At 39.8% G+C, this 27,668-nt stretch overlaps 1 protein-coding gene and 1 pseudogene across 2 annotated transcripts in view; both read right to left on the bottom strand.

The window, feature by feature from the left end:
* The window catches only part of CYYR1 (cysteine and tyrosine rich 1), a 153,353-nt gene that overhangs the window by 122,068 nt on the left and 3,617 nt on the right, over window positions 1–27,668 (bottom strand). For both annotated transcript variants that reach the window (XM_075542397.1, XM_075542396.1), the window contains exon 2: window positions 24,390–24,492. In XM_075542397.1, the coding sequence (XP_075398512.1) occupies window positions 24,390–24,492 (103 nt within the window). The remainder of the gene's footprint in view (window positions 1–24,389; window positions 24,493–27,668) is intronic.
* LOC142438995 (ubiquitin-conjugating enzyme E2 Q1 pseudogene) lies at window positions 1,145–2,595 on the bottom strand (annotated as a pseudogene).

The raw sequence follows: 27,668 nt of genomic DNA, 5'->3' as shown, positions 1-27,668 counted from the left end.
CGTTCGAATGATGCCTTGGTTTTACAAAGAAAATATTTATCTGGATAATACATATCTAATTAGAACCTACAAAAAAGACTATGTTTTTCCACGAAATCTTGGCATTGATTTTCCTAACGAGCAGTTACTGAATTTCCCCTTATGGACCATGAAGTCTGGTCGATCCTCTAGCTTCAACAATGGGTTGACTTATTCACTTCTTGTCCTCGCAGTGCATCAACCAAAACCAACAACAACAAAATTCACTGCCTTCCAGTTGACTGTGACCCATAGCACTCCGATTGGACAGGATAGAAGTACTCCTTTGTTCTCCCAAGCTTCATGAAAATGGACACTCTCACCTTTCTCCCCTGGAGCAGCTCATCCCACGAGGCCACCTGGACTCCTTTCATGATGTGGAATGTAACAAATAGAAGAGAATTTAAGATGTGGGGGAAATAGGGTGGAGAAAGGATAACGTAATGGCAACCATAGAACAAAATTTAAGGGGTGAGAAAAGGGAAGTAATAGTTCAGTGACAGAATGTTCACTGTCCATGTAGAGAGCTGGGTCCAGTGTATGCTCAACCATGTATCTCATGAGGAGTCACCACGCATCACTCGGTGGAGGCATGAATGTTGCTAAATAGGATTCCATGGAGCTTCCAAACTACAGCGAACTTTGGAAGGAATGTAAAATATTTGTAAGTTGGTTGAAATGGCATGAATCAAATGTAGAAAGGGGAGAGATTAGCCTGTATTCCTTAATATCCCTGGGATCTCATCCTTAACATGTTCCTTCAGTATCTCATCTTATTTTCCTAATTAACAAACTGTAATTGTTTTCTCAAAGATATATTTTCCCATTTACACCCCATCATACACTGTAACAAAAAACACACCAAATAAGTAATGAAAGAGGAGAAAATGAATTAAAAATTCATAGCTGAGTTCCAGCAACGTAAGCAGGCTCAGAGTTTCATTCATAAGAATGCCTGCTAGCAAGGGATCCAGCAAGGTGGTTGGTTGATCAGGAAGTCAGTTCTGCTGTTGTTTTTCCTTTAGCGTTTAGAACAGCCATTACTGTCCTGCAATAGGCAGAGCTATCCCATCCAAGAAAAGGAGGGAGGGAACCACAGAGGCAGTGTGAGATACAAATAGAGCATTCAAAGGTAATTGGTCCAGTCGTGCCTGGGGGAAGAGGGTGGAGCGGGCTCCCCAGGGTTAGCTGTCTGCCCTTGGGGGTGTGGAGCACCATTTTTTTCGTGCCTCTGCACCAAGGACTTGTAGGACTGCTGTATTCTCATCAGACTGAAGTGAGATTTGTTGGCTCCGAACTGCACGCATGTTTTCCCCTTCACCAGCGTGGCACTGATATGCAGGATCACGGACTTTGTGGAGCAAGCTCTGCACCAGCCCTATTTAGTGAGGACTTCCATCCAGATGGTGCCTCCACCAGAACGTACCTTCAGAGAGGACTAGAGACCCAACCCTGAAGATCGGTGGGTCAAATGGAAAGTTACCCTTGAAGGAAAACTTCAACCCCCTCTTTCTCTTTGAGGTTCTGGAGGTCATTGTACAAAGTGTTGTCCTGGTAAACTTTGAGGAGTTTGACATTCCAATCATACAGACTGTCCTTCACGAGTTCCACTGCATAGTTTCTGCTTTTGTAACTCTGTGATCGGTGTATGTCCATGAGCTCTTTCATCAGCCAGTCAGTGGCCTGAACCAAGCCAGATAACGCACCCTTTAAGTAATCTTGCCAGTGGTTGTTTTTATTTTTTTCTAATATGACCAAGTTTTCTTTCCAAATGCCATGGTCTTCAGACTTCTTGCCCTCAGCTGGCTCCTCCTCTTTCATTTCATAGTGATGTAGGTCTTCTGTGTCCTCAGACATCTCCTCATCTTCATCTTCTGAAGACACATATTCCCGTGTGCACTCCTCTGTCGGCAAGGGCTGATCCAGCCTCTCCACCTCTGGGTGCTGAGGGAGGCTGTAGAGTTCACACAGGTCAGAGAGGATTCTCTTCAGATGCAGCAAGAGCAAGGTGTCCCTTTCTTAATGTCTACCAGCCTGTCCAAGACAGCGGCCAAGTTAGGGTCATCAGACTCTGCGGACCAGGTGGGGGGCACAGCAAGGTATGACTCCATGAGGTTGCAGTGTAGGCCGATGGGATCCCCAGGCAGTGATGGGGGAGAGGGAATGGGGGGTTCTAGCCCCAGCCAGCAGGAACTTGAAGCTCAGCTCACAGAGATAAGTGCTGGTGATGCGAAAGCACTTGTGAGCAGCTGCAACTCCGCCTCAGGGAGGTCCCCAGCCCTGGCAAATCCTCCTGGCCCTCAGATGCTGCCCAGTCCTGGTTGAGGCTGCTGAATTCTTCGCTCCACTCAGGGCCTGGCAGGCCAGACACCTACGGTCTCTGCTATGGACTCCACCACCACTGCTGCCACTACTGTACACACCTCCTGATCCCCTCTTTGCCAAGAGAGCGCCGCACCACCTCCAGGATAGGACACCCCCGGGATAGGACACCCCCTTCTCTCCCGGCCCCTCACCCCCAGCCACCAGAAGCTGTGCCCCCTCCTCCTCGTCCACCTCCTCAGTCCAGTATCTCATCTTAAGACATCTCATTCACTGCCAGACAGATTTTAAACCAGCTTTTTCCTCTCAACCCAGTAAGTGCTGTTCTGAGCAATCCGCTGAACTAGATGGACATACTACATCCATTGAAGGCCTGTGGGATGTAATTGAAGCAAATTGTGGTTGCTAGGTGCCATCGAGATAGTTCAAACTCATATTGACCCTATGTACACCAGAAAACACAACGCCCACTCCTGTGACAGCCCGGGTTTTTATGTTTGACCCGATTGATGTAGCCACTGGGTCAGTCCATCTTGTCACAGGTCTTCCTCTTTGTGTTCTGCTTCCATTCTACCAACCATGATATCCTTCTCCAGTGACTGGTCTCTCCTGGTAACATGTCCAAGTCTCAACATCCTTGCCTCTGAGGAGAATTCTGTATGAACTTCTAAGATAGACTTGTCTGTTTTTCTGGAAGTCCATGGTACTTTCAATATTCTTCACCAGCACTATAATTCAAATTCATGGATTTTGTTTCTCAGTGTTCCTTAATTGTTGTCCAACTTTCACATGTATATAAAGTGATTAAAAATATCTTCACTATGAATTAGAACTCAATGTAAAGAATACAAAATCCTCAGGACTAGATCATGAGGACCAGATATTAGGATAAATGGAAAAAAGACTGAAGTTGTCAAGGACAGTAAGAAAGTTAAGCATGAGCTTACTTGTGTTTATGTACTATGTATATGCAGATGACATGACTTCACTTGCTGAAAGTGAGGACTTAAAGCACTTGCTGATGAAGATCAACAATTGCAGCCTGTGGAGTTTTCTGGCAAGATGGCAACCAGGTAAACAGCCCACATTTGTATCTCTGTGGTGATTGGTGAACCCAGTGTCCAGGAGGATGAGTGAGGGGGACTCAGGTAAGTGAAAAGAGCCCCATGACAATCCAGAGTGCTTTTTCAGTCTGGGAGGCCAACTTCCCCCATATCCAACACCACTCCCACACCCTGGGGATCTGCCACCTGGTCCCAGGTAGTCCCCAGACTGGGCTGCACTGCTTCAGATGCTGTGGAGGTCACCACCCAGCAATCATCCTACAACACCCACAAGCCTGATCACTGTGCCAGAAGCTGGCCAGCTGCCCTACTGGGTCCCGCACAGCAGGGGCTGAACCAACACACATTGACTGTCCACCTGCAGCAATGTCCACTGTGAGCTCCTCCCTCCTCCCAAGGCTCCCTCTCTCCCCACCTGGCAGTGAATCCTGCCACTGAGTTTGAGTCCCTCCTACCATTCACTCAGAGCCCCAGCTGAAGACTTGCAGTCCACCTACAGTAAATTCAGTCACCTGAGGCAGTGGGGCTCTTCCCACTATTGCCTGACACCCTCACACCTCTGCAGCAGCCACATTTGCACCTGCTGCCATGTAGCACATCAACCCACAACAGAGGCGGCCTCTCTTGAGCACAGTGCCACACTCTCCTGCACCTGCACGGCCAAGCACCAGCATCTCCTGCACCCTCACATTGCCCCTGCCCACAGCAGCAGTAACCTCTTCCACATCTGAATGATGCTCCACCTGTGACTCTGGCAGTTGCCCCCACCAGTGTTTGGCATCCATAACCTATGCCAGTGGGGCTTTTCCTACTGCTATCCAACACCCCTTCCCATGGCAACAGGACATTCCTTGCATTTTCCCAGCACTTCTACTGGTAGAAATGAGGTTTCCCCCATGCTATACCGACCATCCAGAATAGTTGGCTTTACTCAGGCTCTCTGGAAAATGGCGCCAAGCTCCTCCAAAACAACATGAAGACAGCAACAACCTCAATGAAAAAAACAGGAGATACAAAAGGCATTGTCAGAGGAAGGCCTGAATCTAATGACATGCTTAGAACAAGCAGAAGTGGAGCCACCACAAAAGGAAATCTTCAGAATAATGTTTGGAACCATAAAGGACATGAGGGAAGCATTGTAGAAAAAGGATGAGATGATAGAGGAAACAAGGCCTCGCAGGAAATACAAGAGTTAAGGGACAAGCACCAAATATGCATACAAGAGTTAAGGAATGAGGTAACAAAAGCAAATAACAAGATAACAAGCTTATACAACTGCTTAATAGAAGTTGAGAATCATATAGGTGACCTTGAGGAAAGCCAGGCAGAATCCAACAAATGGGAAAGACAGTCAAACAAGATAATCAAAGAAACCAAAGCACGTTTGAGAACAATGCCAGATGCTATGACAAGGAACAGCATTAGAATTATTAGATTACCAGAACAAGATACAACAAAGAAGCCAACAGCAAAAATAACAAGGGAATTCCTAGAGGAAAAGTTCCCCAGCTTAATGAATGAGAATCAGGCATCCATCCAGAAGCCAGAGAGGACACCAGTTAGATTGAATCCAAGGAATAATTTTCCAAGGCATATAATAATTAAACTATCCAACTTTGAGGAAAAGGAGAAAATCATAGAGCAGCTGGGGGGGAAAAGGCAGTCACATATCAAGGTGCCCACATAAGAATATGCTCAGATTTAATCAGCAGAAACCATGAAGAAGGGGATAGAGTGGGCCATCCTCCAAAAGTTGAAAGAAAACAATGCAAACCCAATAACCCTCTATCCATCCAAATTATCTATCAAGATAAATGGAGAGGTGAGTCTTCCCGCAAGGAAAAACCCAAAGAATATACTAAAAGAAACCTAGCTCTACAAAAACTCCTTGCCGATCCAGTGCGGTTAGAACAAAAACCACCGAGCACAAACAGGAGACCACCTCATAAGGTAACTCCACCCAGAAGTCAACACATGTAAAATAGCCCCCAAGATAACATGGCCTCAATGGTGAAAATTAGGCAAAGGAATGACACACTTATTCACACAATACATTGAAAAAAAGGGAGGTAGGAAAACACCCAACATGAAAAGTATGTGATTCCATCACAGAGCCCACTGATGGATGTTATAACTCTGAATATCAATGGACTGAATTCATCCATTGAAAGCAGACTAATGGACTGGCTCAGAAAACACAACTCATAGATCTGCTGCTTACAAGAGACACATCTCAACCTTGCAGACAGAAACACGCTGAGAATCAAAGGCTAGAGAAAAATATACCAAGCAAATGACAACTCCAAAAAAACAGGAATTGAAATCCTAATCTCTGACAGAATTGATCTCAAGTTGCAATTCATAACAAGAGATAAGGAGGGGCACTATATAATGCTCAAGGGATCAGTAGACCAAGAACCAGTGACCATAATAAACATTTACATGCCCAAAAAGAGATTCACAAAATTCATCAATCAAGTGCTCCTAAAGATTAAAAAGAAAGCAAAGGCTGAACAATTATAGTAGATGACTTTAATATACTGCTCTCTGAGAAAGATAGATCACAGGGAAAGAAGCTTAATAAGGAACCTACAGAATTAAAATCTACAATGAGGTGATTTGACCCAAATGCAAAATCAAAAAAATAATTTTTTTCAGGCCCACATGGCACATATTGTAAGATAGACCACATGCTGGGGCACAAGTGGAGCCTATGTAAGTTCAAGCACATATAAGTCATTCAGATTTCCCTCTCAGACCACTGCAACATTTAGGGTGGACATCAATAAAAGGAGGATTAAGAAACAGGGGCAAGCAATTGAAGGATGAATAACTCTCTACCACAAATTGAGTGAGTACTGACCGAGAACAGAGATAAAATCAGGAAGTTTCTAGAGATCAATGAAAATGAGAACACCAAGTACCAAACCCTTGGGGATACAACAAAGGCAGTTATCAGAGGAAGCTTGATAGTGAGGAATGCACACATGAAAAAGGAGGAGAGACTTGTAATCGATACGCTCACACAAAACTCCAGAAATTAGCATAGTCAAAAGGACAATCCCACAAATAACAAAAAAAAAAAATAATAAAAACTAGGGCAGAAATAAATGAGAAATAAGAAAAAATGCAAAAACAAAACAAAAAAAAAACTCAATGCAGCTAAAAGCTGGTTCTTGGAAAGGATGAACAGAATAGATATACCAGTGACAAACTAACCAAAGGAAAAAAGAACAAATATCAATAGTCAGGATGCGGGATAAAACAGAGAAAATCACAATGGACCCTAATGAAATTAAAAGGATAATTACAAAGTATAACAAGGCCTATACTCCAGTGAATTCAACAACTTGGAAGACATGGACAAATACTTAGATAAACAACCCCTCCCTAGACTATCCCAGATGAAGGACAAGCAACTCAACAGACCCATAACAATAGGGGGAAAAGAAAAGGTTAACAAGAAAATGTCAACTAAAAAATCCCCCTGGCCAGGTGGCTTCACAGGAGAATTCTACCAACTACTTTGGGAAGATGTGACATAAATCCTACACAAACTCTTTCAGAGCATAGAAAAAGATGGGAAACTCCCAAATTCTTTCTGTGAAGTCAGCACATTGACAAGAAAAAGGATTAAAAACTGCATGATAATATCAATAGATGCAGAAAAAGCATTCAACAACATCCATCACTCATTCCTATTTAAGACACTAAAGAAGATAGAAAAGGAAAGAAAATTCCTCAATATAATACAAGCTATATATGAAAACCAACAGCCAACATGGTAGTCAATTGGGAACAGACAAAAACAATCCCACTGAAAAGGGGGACCAGACAAGGATTCTCCTTGTTTCCACTTCTATTTAAAATTGTACTGGAGGGCCTAGCTAAAACCACAAGGCAAACGAAAGACATCAAATATGTTCATCTGGGGGAAGAAGAAGTGAAGTTATCATTATTCGCAGATTATATGATTTTTTACATAGAAAACCCCAAAAGTTCCACAAGCGAAGTACTAGAAGCAATAGAGGAATATGGCAGTGTAGCAGGATATAAGATCAACACACAGAAGTCTATTGGATTCTTATCGCTTCTCGGCCTTTTGGCTAAGATCAAGTGTAGAAGTCTATTGGACTGCTATATACATCAGACAAGTCCATGGGAGAGACCAAAAAGGTAGTACCTTTCACAATAGCGAAGCACTAAGTGAAATATGTAGCGATATACCTTACCAAAGAAACAAAAGATTTGGACGAGGAGTACTATTACAAGAAATCAAGAGTGACTTCTGTAAGTGCTCATAGGTTGCAAGACTTAATATAATTAAGATATCAGTCCTGCCCAAGGCACTATGCAAGTTTAATGCTATCCCGATACAAATACCAATGTCTTCTTCAAATAATTGGAAAAATTGACTACCAACTTCATAGAGAGAGGGAAGAAGCCCAGAATTAGTAGAAAACTCCTCAAGAAGAAGGACAAAATCAGAAGGCTTGCTTTGGCACAGTGGTCGAAATAGTGTGGTACCAGTATAATGACAGATATTCAGACCAGTAGAAAAGAACTGAAACCCCAGATATGAAATCATCAGCATACAGACAAGTGATCTCTGATAAAGGCTTAAAAATATCAAATGGAAAGATGATGCCCTCTTCAACAAGTGGTGCTGGAAAAAATATGATATCTACCTGCAGAAAATTGAAGCAAGACACATGCCTCATTGCATGCACAAGAATAAATTCAAGGTGGACCACAGACCTCGAGGTAAAACCCAAACCATTCAGGTTATCAGTGAGGGAATTGGGACAAATCTAAGAACAGTGGTGCAGGAAATTCATAGGCTATTGGAAGTAGGGAAGGACACAAACTTATAGGAAGCACAAACTGACAAATTGGATATACTGAACATAAGACACCCATGTACATCAAAGACTTCACCAAGAGAGTAATAAGAGAGCCCACTGGGAAAACATCTTTAGCAATGACACATCAGACAAAGGCTTTATTACTAAAATCTAAAACACTCTGACAGCCTACAATAAGAAAAAAATAGAATAACCCATTGAGGAGATGTGCAAAACACCTGAACAGAAGTTTCATAAGGGCAGCAATCCAAATGGCCAACAACCATATGAAAAAAATGTCCTGACCATTAGCCATAAGGGAAATGCAAATTTAAACAACTATGAAGTACCATCTAACACCCTCAAAGATAGCACAATTCAATAAAACAGAATGCAACAGGTGTTGGAGGGGCTGTGGTGAGATAGGAACTCTCATCCACTCCTGATGGTCCTCTAGGTATGTGCAGCCATTATGGAAATCAATATGGCGATAACTATATAACAAATGTAAATCAAGCCAAATGATACAACAATCTCCCTACTGAACATAAGAAACAGTCAATGACCACACATTTCACTCCAATAATCATCACGGCACAGTTCATAATTGCAAGGAATTGCAAATAACCTAAATTTCCATCAACTGATGAATGGATTAAAAATCTAGTAGCAACGGACATGCAGGTGTGCTTGATACAATGGAGGTATGTGTGAATTGTGATAGGAGTTGTGCGAGCCCCCAATAACATGATTAAAAATTAATTAATTAATTAAAAAAAACCCAAAACTGTGATATATACATACAATGGAGTACAATGCATCACTAAAAAAGGCAGCTAATAATATATAAAGTACATCGATGCATGGGAAGAGTTGGAGGAGATTATGCTAACAGAAATAAGTCAAGCACAAAAGGACAAGTATAATTTGAGTCCACTGAGGTAAGCTTAAAAGGTACAAGGGACATATTGGAAAAGCTGCCAAATGCATAAATTCTCAGGTGAGGGCCAAGGACTCTAGCAGGGTTGGCTCCAACCCAGGAACGCATATGGTAGCCAACTGAAAAGGAGGGGAAAGAGGGGCAAAAAGGTGGGGGAAGCACGTGGATAGTTGGGGAAAAGGGCAATAACCCACACAGGGGGAGGCTATTTTTCATGTCTCCAAAGGAAAGGGACAGATCTCAACCTGGGGTGATAAGTCACAAGGGCAACATACTGGCTGAAGCAGTGAACTAACAGGAAGGTCTGCAGGACCAGCCCCAGTCTCAGCCACATTGAGCCCCTCCCCAGAAGATGCACTACAAAGGACAGCACTGAAGATACAGTCTGGGGAGAGTGATGGTCTGCTCAGAGAGGGAGGGGGAAAGGAGCGAGAGAAAGAGGGAGAGGGAGAGAGAGAGAACCTGGCTCACCAAAAGTCTAGGCTGACATTCCTGCTTGGAGCAGCCAGTGCACAGAAAGGACTGTGGGGCTGGCCCCATCACCAGACATGATACCTCCCACCCCTTGCACTGACTTACAGGGCTACAGGGGACAGCACTGGAGACACAGAGTGGACCTTGTGCCCGGTCTGACACCACCCACGCCCACCTCCAATACACACACACACACACACACACACACACACACCAGAGTGAAACATGAAGGGAACACAACAGAACAGCAAGGGGAGCAAAACCATGAAGTACTTGAGGAATCCCCAAAATAAACATCAGAATCAGTGTGCAGGACATGGCACTTCACCAGATCAGATTGGAAAACATTCAGAAGGATCAGCAGACAGATCTGGAACTATTTATAGGGTTGGGCTATTTTTCTGTCTTTCTCTTTTCCCTTTTTCTTTCTTTTTTTCTTATTCTTTTTCTCATGTCTATCAATATATGATGGGCAGGATACCAATCCCAAGGGAAAAACAACAGGGCTGACATCTCTGAGGGGACATGGGAGAGGAAGAGGTGGGAGAAAGGGAGAGGAACCAACAAATCCAGGGACAATAGAACAATAAGAGACCTAAATCAATGGTTAGGAGAGCGGAGAATACCTGATGATATTTGATCAAGTCCAAGGTAGCTGAGAGAAAATATTGAGAGTTGAATGAAAGATGTACATGATAGTGGGACAGGAGGAAAGACCTAGGAGGCAAAAGACATTTATAGAGACATAAATATAGGCATGCATATATGTAAATAAATTAATGTATAATGATAGGTATATAGGTTTATGTACATACATGTAAATGCGAAGTTTCAGGTAGCATTGGGTCTCTACTCTAGTACATCCTCCGGGCAAGAACACTTTGTTCTAATTACCCAGTATGCTGTGATACTCACCTTCCCGACACTATCACTGAAGTCCAAATAGGTACATAAGCATATATGGTAAAGAAAGGTGATCGTGTCTGGCTATCTAAAGATATAGCGTCTGGGGTCTTAAAGGCTAGAAGGTAAACAAGTAGCCATCTAGCAGGGAAGCAACAAAGTCCACATGGAAGAAGCACACCAGCCTGTGTGATCACGAGGTGTCAATGGGATAAAGTATCAGGCATCAGAAGACCCAAAACAAATAAATGTATTGATGCAAACGATGGGGTCGGAGAGGAGACCCAAAGCCCATCTGTAGATAATTGGACAGTCCTCACAGAGGGGTCCCAAGGAAAGAACGAAACAGCCAGGGTGAAGAACAGCACCGCAGAACACGCATTCCTCTAGTTCTTTAATGCTCGCCGCCTACTTCCACTATCATGACCCCAGTTCTAGCTTACATATCTGTCTAGACCGGACCATGTACACTGGCACAGATAAGAACTCTCAACACACAGAATCCAGGACAGATAAACCCTCAGGAACAGCAATGGGAGTAACGATACCATAAGTGTAGGGGGAAGGTAGGGGGAGAAACAGTGAACCAACTACAATGACTGATGTATAATCCCCACGACCTCCCCAAGAGGATGAACAACAGTAATGTGGGTGAAGGGAGACAGCAGGCAGTGTAAGATATGAAAAGGATAATAATTTTTAATTTATCAGGGGTCCATGGTTGTGGGAGGATAGGGGAGGGAGGGAAAAAAAGATGAGCTGATACCAATGGCTCAAACAGAAAGAAAATGCTTTAAAAATGAGGATGACGCCCACCTTCCTGATACGATCGATGAAGACAAACATGTGCATAAGCAAATGTGGTGAAGAAAGCTGATGGTGCCCGGCTATCAAAAGATATAGCTTCTGGGGTCTTGGAAACTTGAAGATAAACAAGTGGCTGTCTAGTTCAGAAGCAACAAAGCCCACATGGAAAAACACCCCAGCCTGTGTGACCATGAGGTGTAAAAGGGACCAGATAGCAAGCATCAAGGAACAAAAAATCATATCATTGTAAATGTGGGTGAGTGCAGAGTGGAGACTCAAAGCCCATCGACAGCCAACCGGACACCCCCTTACTGAAGGGTTGTCGGGAGGAGATGAGCCAGTCAGGGTGCAGGGTAGCAACGAAGAAACATATAACTTTCCTCTAGTTCTTAAATACTTCCTCCCTCACACTATCATGATCCCAATTCTAACTTACAAATCTGGCTAGACCAGAGGATGGATATTGGTACAGATAGCAACTGGAAACACAGGGAATCCAGGACAGATGACTCCTTCAGGACTAGTGGTGAGAGTGGTGATGCCTGGAGGGTGGAAGGAACGTAGGATAGAAAGGGGGAACTGATTACAAGAATCTACATATAGCCTCCTCCCTGGGGGAAGGACAGCAGAGAAAAAGGCCGGGGGAGACATCGGATAGTGTAACATATGACAAAATAACAATAATTTATGAATTATGACGGGATCATGAGGTAGGGGGCAGTGGGGAGGGAGGGGGAAAATGAGCACCTGACATTAAGGGCTCAAGTAGGAAGCAAATATTTTGAGAATTATGATGGCAACAGATGTACGTATGCGCTTGACACAATGGATGTATGCATGGATAGTGATAAGAATTGTATGAGCCCCCAATAAAATGATTTTTAAAAAGTTCAAAGCATACAATTAATATGCTTTTTTAAGAATAAGAAAAAATGAAGATGACAACATATTTGCTTGATACAATTGATGTATGGATTATTATAAAAACTGTAAAAGCCCCCAATAAAATGATTTATTAATATACAATAAAACTTTTAAATTTATAAAAGGCAAAAAGAAAAACCCACTGTGTTGTAAGATGATGAGACCACACACACACACACACACACACACACACACACACACACTGAGTAGAATAATTCTGGGCACTTAGTGACTTAGTGTTTGGGGGTTTTTTTGTTCTATTTTTTACATTAATGCTTTTCTTATCAGCTTCTATATTAGACTACCCAACCTTATTTACATTTACTATGAAATTTCTATTAGCATGTGTAACTCCAAAGCACTCAATTCAGGTGTTACAAGTTCTGTAGCATTTAATGTATTTTAAATGTTTCTCACTATTGTTATTATCATTGTCATCACTATCCTTCCTACATGCATGATCTATAGTATTGTTGACATTGTTTTTAAAAAGGAGAAATGATCTTAGTGTACGTTTATAAGTAAATAGTTAAATAAATACCCATCACACACACACACGGAATTACAGCCTATGGATGACAACTCAATGTAAAGAAGAACAGAATCCTCACAACTGGACCGATAGGTAACATCATGATAAAAGTAGAAAAGATTGAAGTTGTCACAGATTTTTGTCTTGCTTGGATCCACAACCAATACTCACACAAGCAGCAGTCAGGAGCCCAGCAGATGAGTAGTTGCATTAGGTAAATCTACTGCACAAGACCTCTTTAGACTATTGCAGAAGAAGGCTGCTTCTTTGAGGACTCAGGTACGCCTCACCCAAGCATGGTATTTTCAGTGGTCTCATATGCATATGAAAGTTGGACACGGAATGAGAATACTGACAAAGAATTGATGCATTTGAATTGTGAAGCTAGAGAAGAGTATTCAATGTACTCATGGCTGCCAAAAGACCAAACCAATCTGTCTCGGAAGGAGACCAGCAAGAAGGCTCCTTAGAAGCAAGGATGGCAAGTCTTTACGTGCATACATAGGACATACTGTCGGAAGGGACCAGTCACTGGAAGGACGTCATGCTAGGTGAAGGGGAGGGGCAGCAAAAAGAGGAAGGCACTCAGGAAGATGAATAGGCCAGTAGCTGCCACCATGGGCTCCCATCAGGAACAATTGTGAGGATGGTGCAGGACTGAGCAGTGCTCCATTCTATTGTGCACAGAGTCGCTATGGGTGAGAACGTATTGTGGGCAGAGCACTCGATGGCACCTACCAACAGTAATAACAGTGAACAGTTTCACATGTTTAGATAATGTCTTTGAAATTCTTCACCACAGATTCATAAATAAACAAAAATAAGCTCCCACTTGCCTGAACTATTGACTAATCCACCCGGCACCCATTTACTCAAAACAGAAACTTCAAAATTAATTTGGAGTAGTTCAATTTCCTTATAGCATCAATCTCTAGTACCCTGTCTTATCAATCCAAAAGGCATATTGCTCTCTGATCTCCTCTCTCATTCTATTCTGAAATAACACGTTATAAAATAGCACAGGTGTTATTTTAAACTAGTATTATAAATTAGCCACATGTGATCAGAGAGGACCAAAACCTTCAGCAGCATCTTGGTCTCATCATGGCGTTTGCTATACTCTGGACCCAGAATAGAAATCTTGATGTTCACAAGGTGCCTTAGTAATTCCATGGTAGTCATCATCAAACTATCTTTCATGTATTTATTTTAATTTTAAGTGTTTTCCAGAATATAAGACTTACCAAGAATAATATAAAATGTCCACATACTGACCCCTCCCATTCAATGCATGCTAAAATATGGCTCAGATACTTAATTTTTTAAGTGAATAAAATATTATAGTAATAGGTGAAGGTCTACACTTTTCTCCTTAGGGGTACTAACTTCTACTTTGCCCAAGACCATCCTAATTAAGCAACGAAGCCCCATTTCCCTGGAAACTCCTGAAGACTATCCTGAAGTTCATACATACTCTTCTTCATAGAAGAGGGTGCTTCAAAAACTCCATTATCTTTTTTTCCTCTAAGATTGTTCACTTATTTATCTAGCTACTTAATGTTCACCACATTCATGTTCCTAGAATTCCACTACAAATTCATAAAGTATTTTCACCCATTGCCCAAATCCCTTTCTTACAGCATTTTTAAAAGATCTTAGATTTTCCCCCCCAGCAATTTTATTGGCATGTAGTTTATATCCTATTATCTTTCAATTCCATTTTTTTCTACAAATTTTTTGAACTCCTGTCCTATTCATGAACTTAGCAGATAATAGAGATAGTATTTGTGCTAGTCATCTAATTTCATGTCCACTTGATAAATAGAATGCAGGAATGGAGTCTAGCTGCCAATCAGGTCACAAGGTAACACTCACCAGGAGGATTCTAGAAACTTCCTCCTTTTCTCCTGGGAGGAGATCCACACACTCTCTCTGCTCCACCTGCCTGTTGACAAGCCACGTGGAGTCACGCTAATGACAGCCAGAGCTCTGGAGATGCTTCCATTGCTACAGGATCCACAAGATTTTCAACCCAATGGCTCATGTTCTGCCTGCATTCAGCATCATTGCATGTGTTGTGTGAGTCTGAAGAGAATTTGTAGATTGGTATAGGACATATAGGTTAATATAGGACTTATGGAATTGATCAGGACTGGGCTGGGATATCTTATTGATACATAATTACTTCTTGATATAAAATTCTCTCTTATGCATATATAAGTGTCAGTGAATTTTTTTCTCTAGTCAACACACTAATACAGTGTTTAAAATCAGTGTGCATGTGTTTACCATATATACTGGTTTGTGCTTCCATAAATAATATGTACAATCTTTGGATGAGGTTAGCACAAGCTGTATCATTTGGCACATATCATCCTTCTTTAGTTCCCTTTTTTCCTCAATATTACAGTTTTCAAAAGTCTAAATGATAATATGCATTCATTCATTGTAACTGTTGTATCCTACTCCACTGTATGAATACACTCTACAGTGTTATTAGATGCCACCAAGTCAATCTGACTCCTCTTGACCCAACATACAATAGAATAAAACACTGCTTGGTGCTTGACCAGCCTCACAGTTGTCATGTTTGATTCCATTGTTACAGCCACTGTGTCAATTCATCTCATCAATGGCCTTCCTCTTTTTCACTCTCCTTTCACTTTACCAAGCATGATGACCTTTTCCAGAGATTCTTCCTTACTGATCACTTGTCCACAGTATGTGAAACAGTCTCCCCATCCTTCATTCTAAGGAGCATTCTGGCTTTCTATGCTCCTGAAGACAATAGTAGATGTCAGCCAGTGTGTACTGCCTCAGCAGAACCAGTGCCTACTTTTTCATTAACTTCAGTGAACTAGTTGTTAAAATGGCATTTGTAATGGGGTTGTCTCTAAGATGAAACTGTGGGAATCACAAATTTACACATCTTTTTATTTTTAAGCATTCATCTGAGCAACAGCATATTCTAAGCACCCGTAGTAATACTCATTCTGTTGATTTTCTTCTTTGCTGCCATCGAGTCATTGCTTCTAAAAGCCCCCTTCACAGAAGGATGGAATTTCCCCACAAACCTTTTGCTGCCTCTCTATACAGCTAGGAAAACATATTACCAGGTCCTAATTTATGCCCATCTTCATTGTTATTACATCTAGTCAAATTGGTCATTTCAGTTTTTATAATAGCTGTATTAGTCTTGGCATAGTAGAGAAACAAAATGTATAGACAACACTCATGTGTATAAGAAAGTTTTATATACAAGAGTAATTGAATACTGAGAAAACATTTCAGTCCCGTCCAGATCAAGGTCATAAGCCCGATATTAGCCCATATGCCTCACACCAATTTATAAAGTCTTCTTCAGACTCATGAAACACATGCAATGATGCCAAATGCAGGAAGATCACAGGCCAGTGGGTGAGGAGTCTTGTGGATCCAGTGGCATTGTAAGCATCTCAGCTCTGGCAGAGGCCTGCATGTGGATTCTCCATCTCAGAGCACTAGTGTAGCTCCATGTGCAATGTCTCCCAAGGAGTGAATCTGCATCCTGCCTCCAGCCAGCTATTTATCTCCTTAGCACCGTCAAGTGAGGTCATCAAGCTACGACCTGATTGACAAGCTAAACTCCACCCCTTCAATCTTAATCCTCTCAAATTGACCACAGATTATATAAGTACCACAACAGCTCATGCCAATCCTCAAGTTACCTTTTGCCTTCTTCACTCACCAAACCAAACTCACAGCCATTGAGTTAATAGCAAACCTTCAGGACAGTGTAGAACTCCCCCATGAGTTTCCGAGACTGTAATTGTTTATGGGATTGGAATGCATGTCTTTTTCTCAGAGCAACTAGTGGCTTTGAATTGCTGACCCTGTAGTAAGCAGCCCAAAATGTAACCCCCATGCCTTTGCTTGATAATATGAGACCAATAGTGCTTTGCCTGTCTGACAGCTGACAATGGTATTTCACTGTTTCGACCTGTATGAGTTTCTGCCTGTTCTGCTACCAGGTAGAGCACATTCTTTATGTTTGTTACCTTTACCCTTTCTGCTATATTACCTTCTTGCAACCACGCATTCTGGATACTGATTTTTGTGAACCTTATGAAGTTCCTGGATGGTATACTAAGTGCTATTTGATGAAAGGCTGGTGCTTGAACCTGCTCAGAGGCACTTTAAGAAGCAGCCCTGAAAGCCTGATGGAGCGGTTCTTCTCTGGGATCACTATGAGTCAGAATCAGTTCAACAAAAGGTAACAAGAAAAACAAATGGTCTTATCTTCTCCAAATGGGAGCTTCACCTTAAACTTTCTCTCTTGTATCCGTTGTATTAGATATTTAGGGAAATTATTTTTTAATTGAGATTTAATTGACCTATCATCAAAGCCTACATTTAAAAATAATCTAACCTAGTAGGTTTTAGCATATCTTTTTATGCTTTTATCTTTTATTTTTGAAATATGCCCCATTCTGATTATATACTATTCTCCTCTATTACAAATATGCAGTTATTTGTTCTCCTACTTATGCAATTAGTCCAAAATCACAGTTTATTTTCCCCTCGATCACAGAGAAATTCTTGATGCCTGGAAGGCACGTCTTCTCATCTTGTTCTTTGTTTCGTAGCAGTCATCTTTTCCCTAGGTTTTCTATTTTTCTATAAGAGTGTTGGCCTTGGAATGCCAAAGTTAACAAAACTGGTCCAGTGGATTGTGATTGGATTGCAATGAAGTCACATTTAGTTCAGGAACTATAGCTATCTCTACAATATTTCCACTCATAATTTGCTACATCTCTTAATCATTTGGTCTTTCTTTAAACCCTTGTTAGTTTTATGTATTTATATTTTCCATAAATATTTGACATCTATTACAGTTTATTTTCTTACTTAGTGTCTTGTAGTTTTAGCTGATGTTATAAGTGAGATTTAAATATACACACATTGCCTTTTCTAATTGTTGCTGGGACTCAACTTTTAGTACTCTGATCTTGTGTCTTGCCCTCTTTCTGAATTGTCTACTTAGCTTGTATAGTCTGAGAGTACAATCATATCTTCTATTAATAATAAAAGCTGAGTTTCTTCCTTTCTGGTTCTCCTTACCTCTTGTTTACTTGTCTTGGTCACTGCACCAACCAGGCCCTTCCTAAATAGAAGTAGCAACAGACTCCAGCTTATCTTATTAGTTACTTTAAAAAGGAAAACTTCTAACTTTGCATCATTTTCAGTGGCTGAGTATGATATTGAAATAGGCTTCTTTGCCTTTAAAAATATATATTTATTAGGCTAGGAAATTTCCCTTTACAATCCTAGTTTACTGAATTTTTATTTTTTAAGTATAAATGGATGATGGATCTTTGCCATTGTTATTTCTTTTAAGATTTTTCTTAGACTTATGCCTCTTAATAAAAAAGCAAATAACATTCCCAGGATCCTAAATTGCACTAGTGACTTCTTTCTGATTCTACTATGTATTTTAATAGGTTAGCTATTAATAGATCTATATTCACCAGTAATTGAAAAGGAAGTCAAAGACAAAATTCATGTTTGATTTATGCCTATAATCCCACACCTAGTATAGAATCTAAGCTATCTTTCAATAAGTTCGTAGAAATGAATTGTTAGAAATTTCTCTGAAAACCTCATTTCTTCCTTTCTAAAAACAAATCTATGCTGACAAGGATTTCCAGAAAAGTACAAGAACTTGACTTAGAATAGTTTATAATAGGTATATGTATAAATTGGATCCTAATTAATAAAATAACCTATATAATGTAAATATTAGTATCTTCTGAGAAACAGTAATTTTCTTCTTTTATAAAACATAACTTGTTGTTACACTTAAGTCAAGTTCATCTTTCTTTAACACTGTGCTAGTTGCCACCAAGTTGAGACTGATTCACGGCAAGATACCAAAATAGAAACATGCTCTATTGGGTTTTCAATGGCTGATTTTTTAGGAAGAAAATCTTGAGTATTTCCAAGTGGACCTGAACTTCCAACCATTCAGTTAATAGGCCAACACTTAATCGTGCTTCCCTATATTATCTATGCATGTTTTCTTTATGCCAGTGATCGCCGTGTCTTAGTTATCTAATGCTGTTATAATAGAGTTAGTATACGTGAATGGTTTTAACAAACAACATGTTTTTCACAGTTTAGGAGGCTAGAACTCTGAATGCAGAGTGCTCACTTTAGGGCAAGTCTTTACCTCTCTATCAGATCGGGAGAAGGTCTTTGACAACTTTCAACATTCTTGGTATAATGTCATTTAGGGATGCCCATGTGTTCTCGTGTCAATATTCTCCCAAGTCTTGGAGATTCCCAGTGCAGGCATCCTGAGTTCACAGAATAGATTTCAGTCCAAGCACTTCTTTCATTCATCCTCATTTGCCCATTTCCCTCTCCTTTCATCTCTTATAAAATCAAAGATGATACAGGCCACAAATGAGAGAAACTCCTTGTGCTTCAGATCAGGTCTTGACCTTAGTAAAGGTGTGACATCCTGCCCTGATCCCCTGAAAACTCTTAAAACAAATGGGCTGGTCACATCAGATCACAGCATGAGGGATGATTACATCATTATATAAATGCCAAATGATATCATTGCAAACATCTGAAATCTCTGAGAATTGTGGCCCAGCCAAATTGACAAGTATATTTTGGGCACACAATTCAATCCAAGGCACAGAAAACATACTATTCAGTGGTATTTTCTTTCTTCTTCTCTTATGTAAGCACTAAGATTTTTTTAATTAAATGTTCTTGCCTCTACCAAAAGACCTTTTCGAATGTGCTGTGTTTCTGCCATTATTTGAATAGTCTCATGTGTTTTATTCAAAAGCATTCAGCTACTTAATGAGCATAGGACCGCAAATGCCATTTGAAAATATGAAACCTGTATTTTTAAACTCAAGTTTCTTTTCATGCATAGCATGCCTCTCAAATCATAGTTGTGATATTTATTAGCTGTCTTTGCAAAACTGTGGGTAATACATCTTTCACATCTCATTGAGAAGAAAAGAAACTTAATCCCACCAGGATCTCTGTTATTAGTTCTTCTTCTTGATTTTTCCCCGTGGGGATTTGGTTGGCCAGATGGTGTTCTGAGGCTCCCTGGACATCTCAGCATTTTAAGAAGACAAATTAGAAAAGCAAAACTTCATTTTTAAGACAGAAGATTAATTCTTTTATCTTGTAATCTGGTTTACTACATCCAGACGCGTCACTCTCTGGACCATATGCAATAATGTACCATTATTCTCCTCGTCCCACAATAGAGTAACTTCGTTTAAGTAACATTCTGTTTTTGGTTTGTTCTATTCTATAACAGTAATTAGCAACTCAATTACACCCTCTGTTTCTTTGAATCCTACCAATCATGAAGCTTGCTCTTTAACCCACATTTTTATAATAATGCCAATTGAATTTCCTCAATAGTAAACATTTTAATATCTCCTTCTCTATCCACCACAGAAGACTTGTCTGAAAGAAATGTTGCTGAAAGAAATGTTGGTGACTCAAGCTAGTGAGAAATTGTTTACCTCTTGCATTGCCTGATCCTCATTTTTAAGCAGACAGAGACTTCAAATGTTCAACTAGTTTCCCTCCTGGTCAAAAATCTCACAAATAGAAAAGTATCACAAGGTTATATAGGCTGCTATAAATGGTTCTATATAAGGTGACATCTCAAAATGTTCGTTCCATAGATTTCCTCTATGGGGGAAATGAATACTATCTCCATTTAGAATCGTCTTACTTTTCTTTGTCATGGTGGTATCTAAGAATGTGTCCTTTCAATGTGAAATCAGAAACCTGTGAATTCCTCAGCTATTAACCAAAAGGCTGGTAGTTTGAATCCACCCAGAACTAATTTGGAAGAAGGTCTAGCTAACAGTCTTCTTCTGCTGAAAGTTCATAGGCAAAAAATCCTGATGAAGTTCTTATAGAAATTTATTTATTATACTACAACAGAAGGGTTGGTTTACAGGCAAACTAAGTTGATATCAGCTGGTTATATGAAACCAGCCATCCGATTTCCAGAAAAATAGTTTCTCTTATTGTTAATAAAACTATGCAGTAGGGCTGTCTCCTTTTCTTGCCCACTAAATCCTATGGAATAGTAAAAGGTTAACCTTTGTTCTTTAACTCCACCTAGAAAAAGAAGAAAGAGGATTTTCCCAAACTGCTTATTTCCTTTCATGCGCCTACCTTTGCGCACAAGTGGATGTCTCTGTCTGGAGAGCACTTCCTCCTCTGTCCACCTATGTCAGGATCTCTCCTCCCTTAGAACCTCTGTTGAAATCCATGTTTATGAGACATCTTCCAGGAGCATCTCTTCTACACACACACACACACACACACACACACACACACACGACAGAGCGGCCCTTTCATTTTCTAGTCCTCCAACTCCAATCACACTTGACAACTGAGCTTATTGTATTACAATTCTTTGTCTACACTTTCTTTTCCTATTATGTGGCAAGGTCCTTGGCACTACTGTACATAGTTTGTTCATCTTTACATCACACAGACCTAACCCAGCACTGTCATGGTAACAGGTAATTAACATCTATTTTAAATCATTACTTGATGGAACAACATACTCAGATTATAATGAAACAGTGTATACTTAAATTCAAAAAGGTAACACGATTCTTCACTACTAAAGTTAGTATCTGTGACCACATGATTAAACATAAGCATTTATATTTTTAACCCTAGTTTTTCATGAGACAGGACTAAATTTTAATATTTATTGACAAGGAAGAAAGATCTGTATTTACCACCACCATTAACTCACATTTAGAATAGAAGGTATCTGCAAACTGGGTTCTGAACAAAATTAGACTTGTCAACTTAAAGGCGCATTGAGAGGTAGCTACTGTGGCCTCTTTAGAAACAGACCACTATTCATTGTTCATGCACTATTCATTGCAGGAGCAAAGGCAGCAGAAGGAACAGAATTAGGGGAGGGGGCTCAACATTTTCACTCAATTCTGATGATTTATTTGAGTGGTTTTCCAGGGGCAGAATCAGCAATGAGGTTCAAGTTCCCTCATGAACAATCTCAAATGACCCAAATTATAGTGTATACTCTTTTTGGCACATCTGAAACTGAGCCAAGGCATTTTTATTTTGAAAACAAATACAACTATAAACCACATGTTAAAATAATTCATTTACAATCTATAACATTTCATTGTGTTTACTGCTTTTTCTCCTATTATTTTTAGGATGACTACAAAGATAAAATTCTCTCTCAAGATGATTAAAATGATTTTTCTAAGAATACACATGGATGCTTCAAAGAGCGGAAGTACAGTTTACAAATGCCAAAATAGCAATACTTAAAAACGTATGCATGAAAGAAATTCTGCAAACATTCTTTGAATGATTTTTTCCTACCTTCCCTTTCCCTTCACTCCCTATGCCCTTTAAAAAAAAACTTTGGGTGGAGTTAAGAACTCTTTTCAAATTGCAAACAATAACTGGAAATCCTGAAAAGGTACTCTCCTTTATCCAGTAAAGGAAAACACTTTAAAGCCTTTTTGATTTTTTTCCCCTTTTTTCCTTTTCTGGCTAGGAATTTTTTAGCAAAGATTTACTCAGTGGCCTTTATTTTGAACAAAAAGTTCATTTAAGCATTCTGACCATATAATGCCATCTGTGTTTCTTTTCCCAAAAAAGTTTTTTTTTCCAAAAAAGAGGTTTTTTTTTCTAACATAATAAGTATCTGCCCCTAATTACCCAGATGAATGCATCAACTCAATTGATTCTTTAATCAAATGGTACAAATCACTAACGATATAAATAATCTACTATAAAATATAAGCCTTTAAGTTTTTAAAATACAAAACATACCATGTCTAAAAATTTAATTTGTAAACAATATATGATTAATGAGCAATCATGTCTTTGATTTATATTTAGCAGGACAGAGGTAAGATGAGGTGAGACACTGAGGCACAACACATGCCAACATATGGTTCGTCATCAGAGAACTGGGCCAGGAGCTGCGGGACCGCAACATTTCAGAACCTTTTACCTCAGGCCGCCACAAATTTATGTCATCAGAAGATCAATCACACATCTACTTGGATGTGTGGAGACCACTCAAATATAAAATTTGAATTTTGTGACAATGCATTTTTAATTGCTTTAAATCTGTGAAGTGTTAACAAATGTAACGCATGCCCAAGCATGCACACACACACACACACACACACACGTTCACACTCATGAGGAAATTTCAGAAGTGAATGTAAAAATGTAATGAAAACTTAAATCTGCCCACACCTCACTTATTGACGTGGTAAAGTTCCATAGACCAGGGTGTTATAAAAAGTGGCTTGAAGTGAAAATGGAGGACGAGCACATGCCTGATGCTGTGAACATCCCCTGCCATCATTGCCTCCCTTCCCCATGTGGTCTCAGTAGAACTCTGTCCACACAGGTCCTTTAGGAGAGGGCCAGGGTGGGGCATGGGGTGCCTTTTCTCTCCTGCCCTCACAGTAGTTTCAGGATCAGTGCCCCCAGCACATCGTTTCCATTATCTCAAAAATGCCCTTGGTGACTTTGTCAGAGCAGCAGGCACCCTTTCTTTAGACAAGAGGGCCTGATGCTGCAGGGGGTGGAAAGTCATAGACTCTGAATTTTCTGCTGTTTATGACTCAATCTGAAAGTGTGTGTGTAGTGATTGAGAATTTGCACCTTCTCCAGAAGTGCAAGCCTGAAAGCTGGTCCTGTTTCCCCTGTATCCCTTGCCCAGAAGCAGTGCTAAAATGCATTTAATTGCTATGGAGAAATACTTAACACATCTGAGTATCCATGGTGTTTTGTTGTTGTTGTTGCTTACTTATCACCTAGACAGAGGGATTGCTTCATATGCATTATGTAGAGAACTGACTTTGTATCTCAACTATTTTTTTTTTATTCATGGTCTCTCCTTTCCCTGGCATGTACTGGGTGCATCAGACAAATTAATTGTATGGCTGGCAAAAGGAACTGATCCCAATTAAATAATAAATTTAATTTACAAATCCTTCAACAAAATAGATTAAAGCAAATGAATTATAAGGCAGTCATACAAAGAATCTGCTATATGAATATGGACTAATTAAAACTGTTGTATGATACATAAATGTAAGCAAAACCCAAAAAAGTTCTAGAACTCTTTTCAGCACCCTTCTAAAGACAGTTGACACTGTTCTTTATGTAGTTTGTTAAAATACATGGTAGGGGCCTGGGAGGGGAGGGAAGGGGAAAATGGGGAGTCAACAACAATGAAGGAAAAAAGAAGGAAATATTCTAAATTTTGGTGATGACTGCACAGCTCTTCTTAATATGATTGAAATATTGAATTGGAGGATATGTAAATTATATCTTAACAAAACTATTTAAGAAACAAGAAATATGCAGCACATTAAATATCTATGATTGCTTAAAATTTCCAGTAAAGATTTTACCTCAATAAGCAGTGTTAAATCTACCTTTTTTAACCCAAAACTGGGCTGGGGACAGATCATTAGTACTGCTTCTTAAATATGACCAATACTCACGAGAGGATGTTCCCAATGTAGGCGTAGTAGGAGCAGCAGTAGGGTGTGGTCCCATCACAGCAGTAAGATATGCAGTCTTTGCCACACTGAGCAAGGCATCCATCTACAAAATAAATGTTCCATGTGTGCACTTACAATTCAAACACCATGCTCACGGGGAAGCTCACTATTTCATATCTTAATGTGGTTCTGACGAACTTCATTGCACACCAATTTTATCTAACACACCTATGGAAATATCCTAGTAAATGCATGAATTATGTATTCCACACTAGTCTTTCTTCTCCAATAGACTCTAATTTCCTAAAGGCAAAGCAAGAACTTTCGTTCTCTGATTCATAAGTTCAAGACTCCCCAAGTAAAGAAGTTCCAGCTCACACTTATGTTACTATCACCAATGGTATAAATGGTATAATACTGCTGTTTACCCATGAGAGTCATAATATAAAAGTGAAAATGCTATATTTATATCTACATGCCCATGTAATTGACCAATTTAAAAGGAGAATTTCAGATTTTGCCTTTAAATCACTTCGCTGCATTGATGATTCTTTAGCATGGAATGTGATTAGAGGTAGCAGAATTCAGTTCACTTTATTAGCAATACCTAACTTGTGTGGAACAAGTAGAAGCTTACATTTTTTACCCTCAATTTTTTATTAACCTATAGATGAACACATCTGAACCTTCAGATTTACTTCTGCATTGTGATAAGAAAAAAATAAGCATGAAAATAATTATGTTCATAAGATCCAGTAATCAAATGTAAAATACACTTTCTAAACATTAAGACAAAAATATTATCTAATTATTTAGAACCAAAGAAGATGCTAATTTTGTTTTGCTTTGGTATTGCATGCTTTTGCAAAGTCAAAGTATTTTAAGCTATGTATTTTATAATTTCACCAGGGATTTTCTATAGCTTTCTATGTGTGTAAGTGTGTATACATACACACATATATAGACACACAGACAGATAGTGCACAGGTTATGAAAATTTGAATTATGTATAACACATTGTTATGAATTAACCTCAATATGTGAAGTATATTATATTACACACTTGAGGTATGTTTAATTGTTTGGTCACTACTTTTCAACATGAAGACATAATCATCATTTCCACATGATCATGTTAAAGATATTTTAGTGTATCAGGTGTCCTGCATGGAAGTTGAGAATTCTGCCCCTGAATTACCATTGCCTTCTTGCCCCCTAGGCGCTGCTGCTGCTGTTAACTGTTGCCTAGTTAATTCCGACCCACTGAGCTCATGTGTGCAAAGTAGAACAGCTGCACAGGGCTTTCCAGTTTGTGATCCCTTTGCCAGCAGTTCCTTCCAGAAGCACAGTGCCAAACTGTCTTCTGGGTGTTCGAACTGCCAACCTTTCAACTCATAGTTTAAAACACTTAACAGAGTGAGCCACCCAGGAACCAGACATGGTTAGTGCTTTGTTTAATGCATTCAAATATTTACACTAGTCAGTTGTTTCAAGGCTTTGGTAGGAACTTTGCTTCCTATTCTTAAAAAACCAATCAAATCATGAGAGAGTGGATGTCCCCACTTCTTCCACCGCCTCAGAACACCCAACATCTAAGCAGCTTGTTAGATGCCTTTTGAATGATAGCACAGGATAAGAGAACATACTCAGCTCCCCATGGACATTAGAGATTCATTTTTACAGTTGTACTCTATTTACTACTATTATAAGGACATGATGTGAACAAAATATTTTTGAGTCAGCATTACAGGAAACCAAACCCAAAATCTGGTAGCCAAGAAACTGGACCATACCTGCAGCAAACATTGAGATCGTGTCACAAACTGTTCACAGTTTTCAATGAGATGACCCTGTGTCCTTGTCTATTTTCTGGAATTAAGCTACTGAAAGGACAGGTTTAATGGGCCAGCAAATACTTTTGTAATCACAGCATTTCCAAAGTAATGTTTTCAAACCCTATTTGAATACATTAATGGTTTTCCCCAGAGCACTTGAAATGAATTCTATGAAGATGACGTTTGTATTTTATACATTTTTATTCTATCACTTTTAAAGAATGAATTAGTTCTGTTGGTTCAGAAGATAAATAGTAGCACCTCTAATCTCCAAATTCATATGCCTGAAAATTAGCCAGTTCAAACTTTCCTCCATGGATTTAATTAAGGGCATAAGCTAGAAGCTGGTTCCCCAACACCCCACTTGAAGAAATGTGTAGACCAGGCAGAGCAATATATGGCTCTAAGCACTTTTTCTCTACTTACATACAGCACTTGTAAGCTACAGCTAAGGATCTCAGAGGAAGGAAAAGGAGGGGACAGAGTCCCTAGCTGAAGCCCGGAAAGTAAAACCTTGGCTGAATCCTGTCTTTGTGCAATAGGAGTGGGACAATAATAAAAACATTAGATTGGGTCTCTTTCTAAAAGAGATTCCAGTATAAACTCCCTACCCGCCCCACCACCACACACCATCCAGGATAACAAACAACAGAAATATGGGTGAAGGGAGACAGCAGACAGTGTAAGATATGACAATAATAATAATTTATAATTTATCAAGGGTTCAAGAGCGTGGAGGGTGGGGGAGGAGGAGAAAGATAAGGAGCTGATACCAAGGGCTCAAGTAGAAAGAATATGTTTTGAAAAGGATAATGGCAATTTAAGTACAAATATGCTTGACACAATGAATATATGGATTGTTCTAAGTGCTGTAAGAAGCCCAATACACTTTTTAATAATAAAAATAAAAGATATTCCAAGTAGAATGCTATGTTTGAGCAGTAGAAACTCTGCTCTTACTTACTTAAACTGGATTGAATGTATTTGTCTTGTGAAAAATAATTCGGGTTAGAGACAGTGGACCTACTTAGGGGTGTATCCCATAAAAACCAGCAATGCATAGAATAAGTCTCTGGACTATGTAATTTCTCAGCGCTGGGGATAGTGATTAAGCATTGGACTGCAAACCATAAAACCAGTCAGCTGAAACCACCAGCTGCTCCACTCTGCTGGGGGTTTCTACTCCAGTAAAGAGCTGTAGTCTCAGAAAATCCCAGGCACAGTTCTACCCTGTCCTATAGGGTTCTTATGAGTCAGCATGACAATAGGTTTTGTTTTCCTTTTTGTAGTTCGTTTTCTCCTATCTAACCCCTAACCCCTCACTTCCAGCTGTATCTCTTAGTCCCAGGCCAAAGTGAATTATTCATTGTTGCATATACGTGTCATGTTTGCCTTTGCTCATACTGGATCTTTCTCCAACTCCAACTCCCTTCCACGCCTTCAA

Source organism: Tenrec ecaudatus, chromosome 2, assembly GCF_050624435.1.
Source record: "Tenrec ecaudatus isolate mTenEca1 chromosome 2, mTenEca1.hap1, whole genome shotgun sequence".
Lineage (NCBI taxonomy): Eukaryota > Metazoa > Chordata > Mammalia > Afrosoricida > Tenrecidae > Tenrec > Tenrec ecaudatus.
The sequence above is the reverse complement of the archived record's forward strand: the minus strand, read 5'-3'. Positions and strand labels throughout refer to the sequence as shown.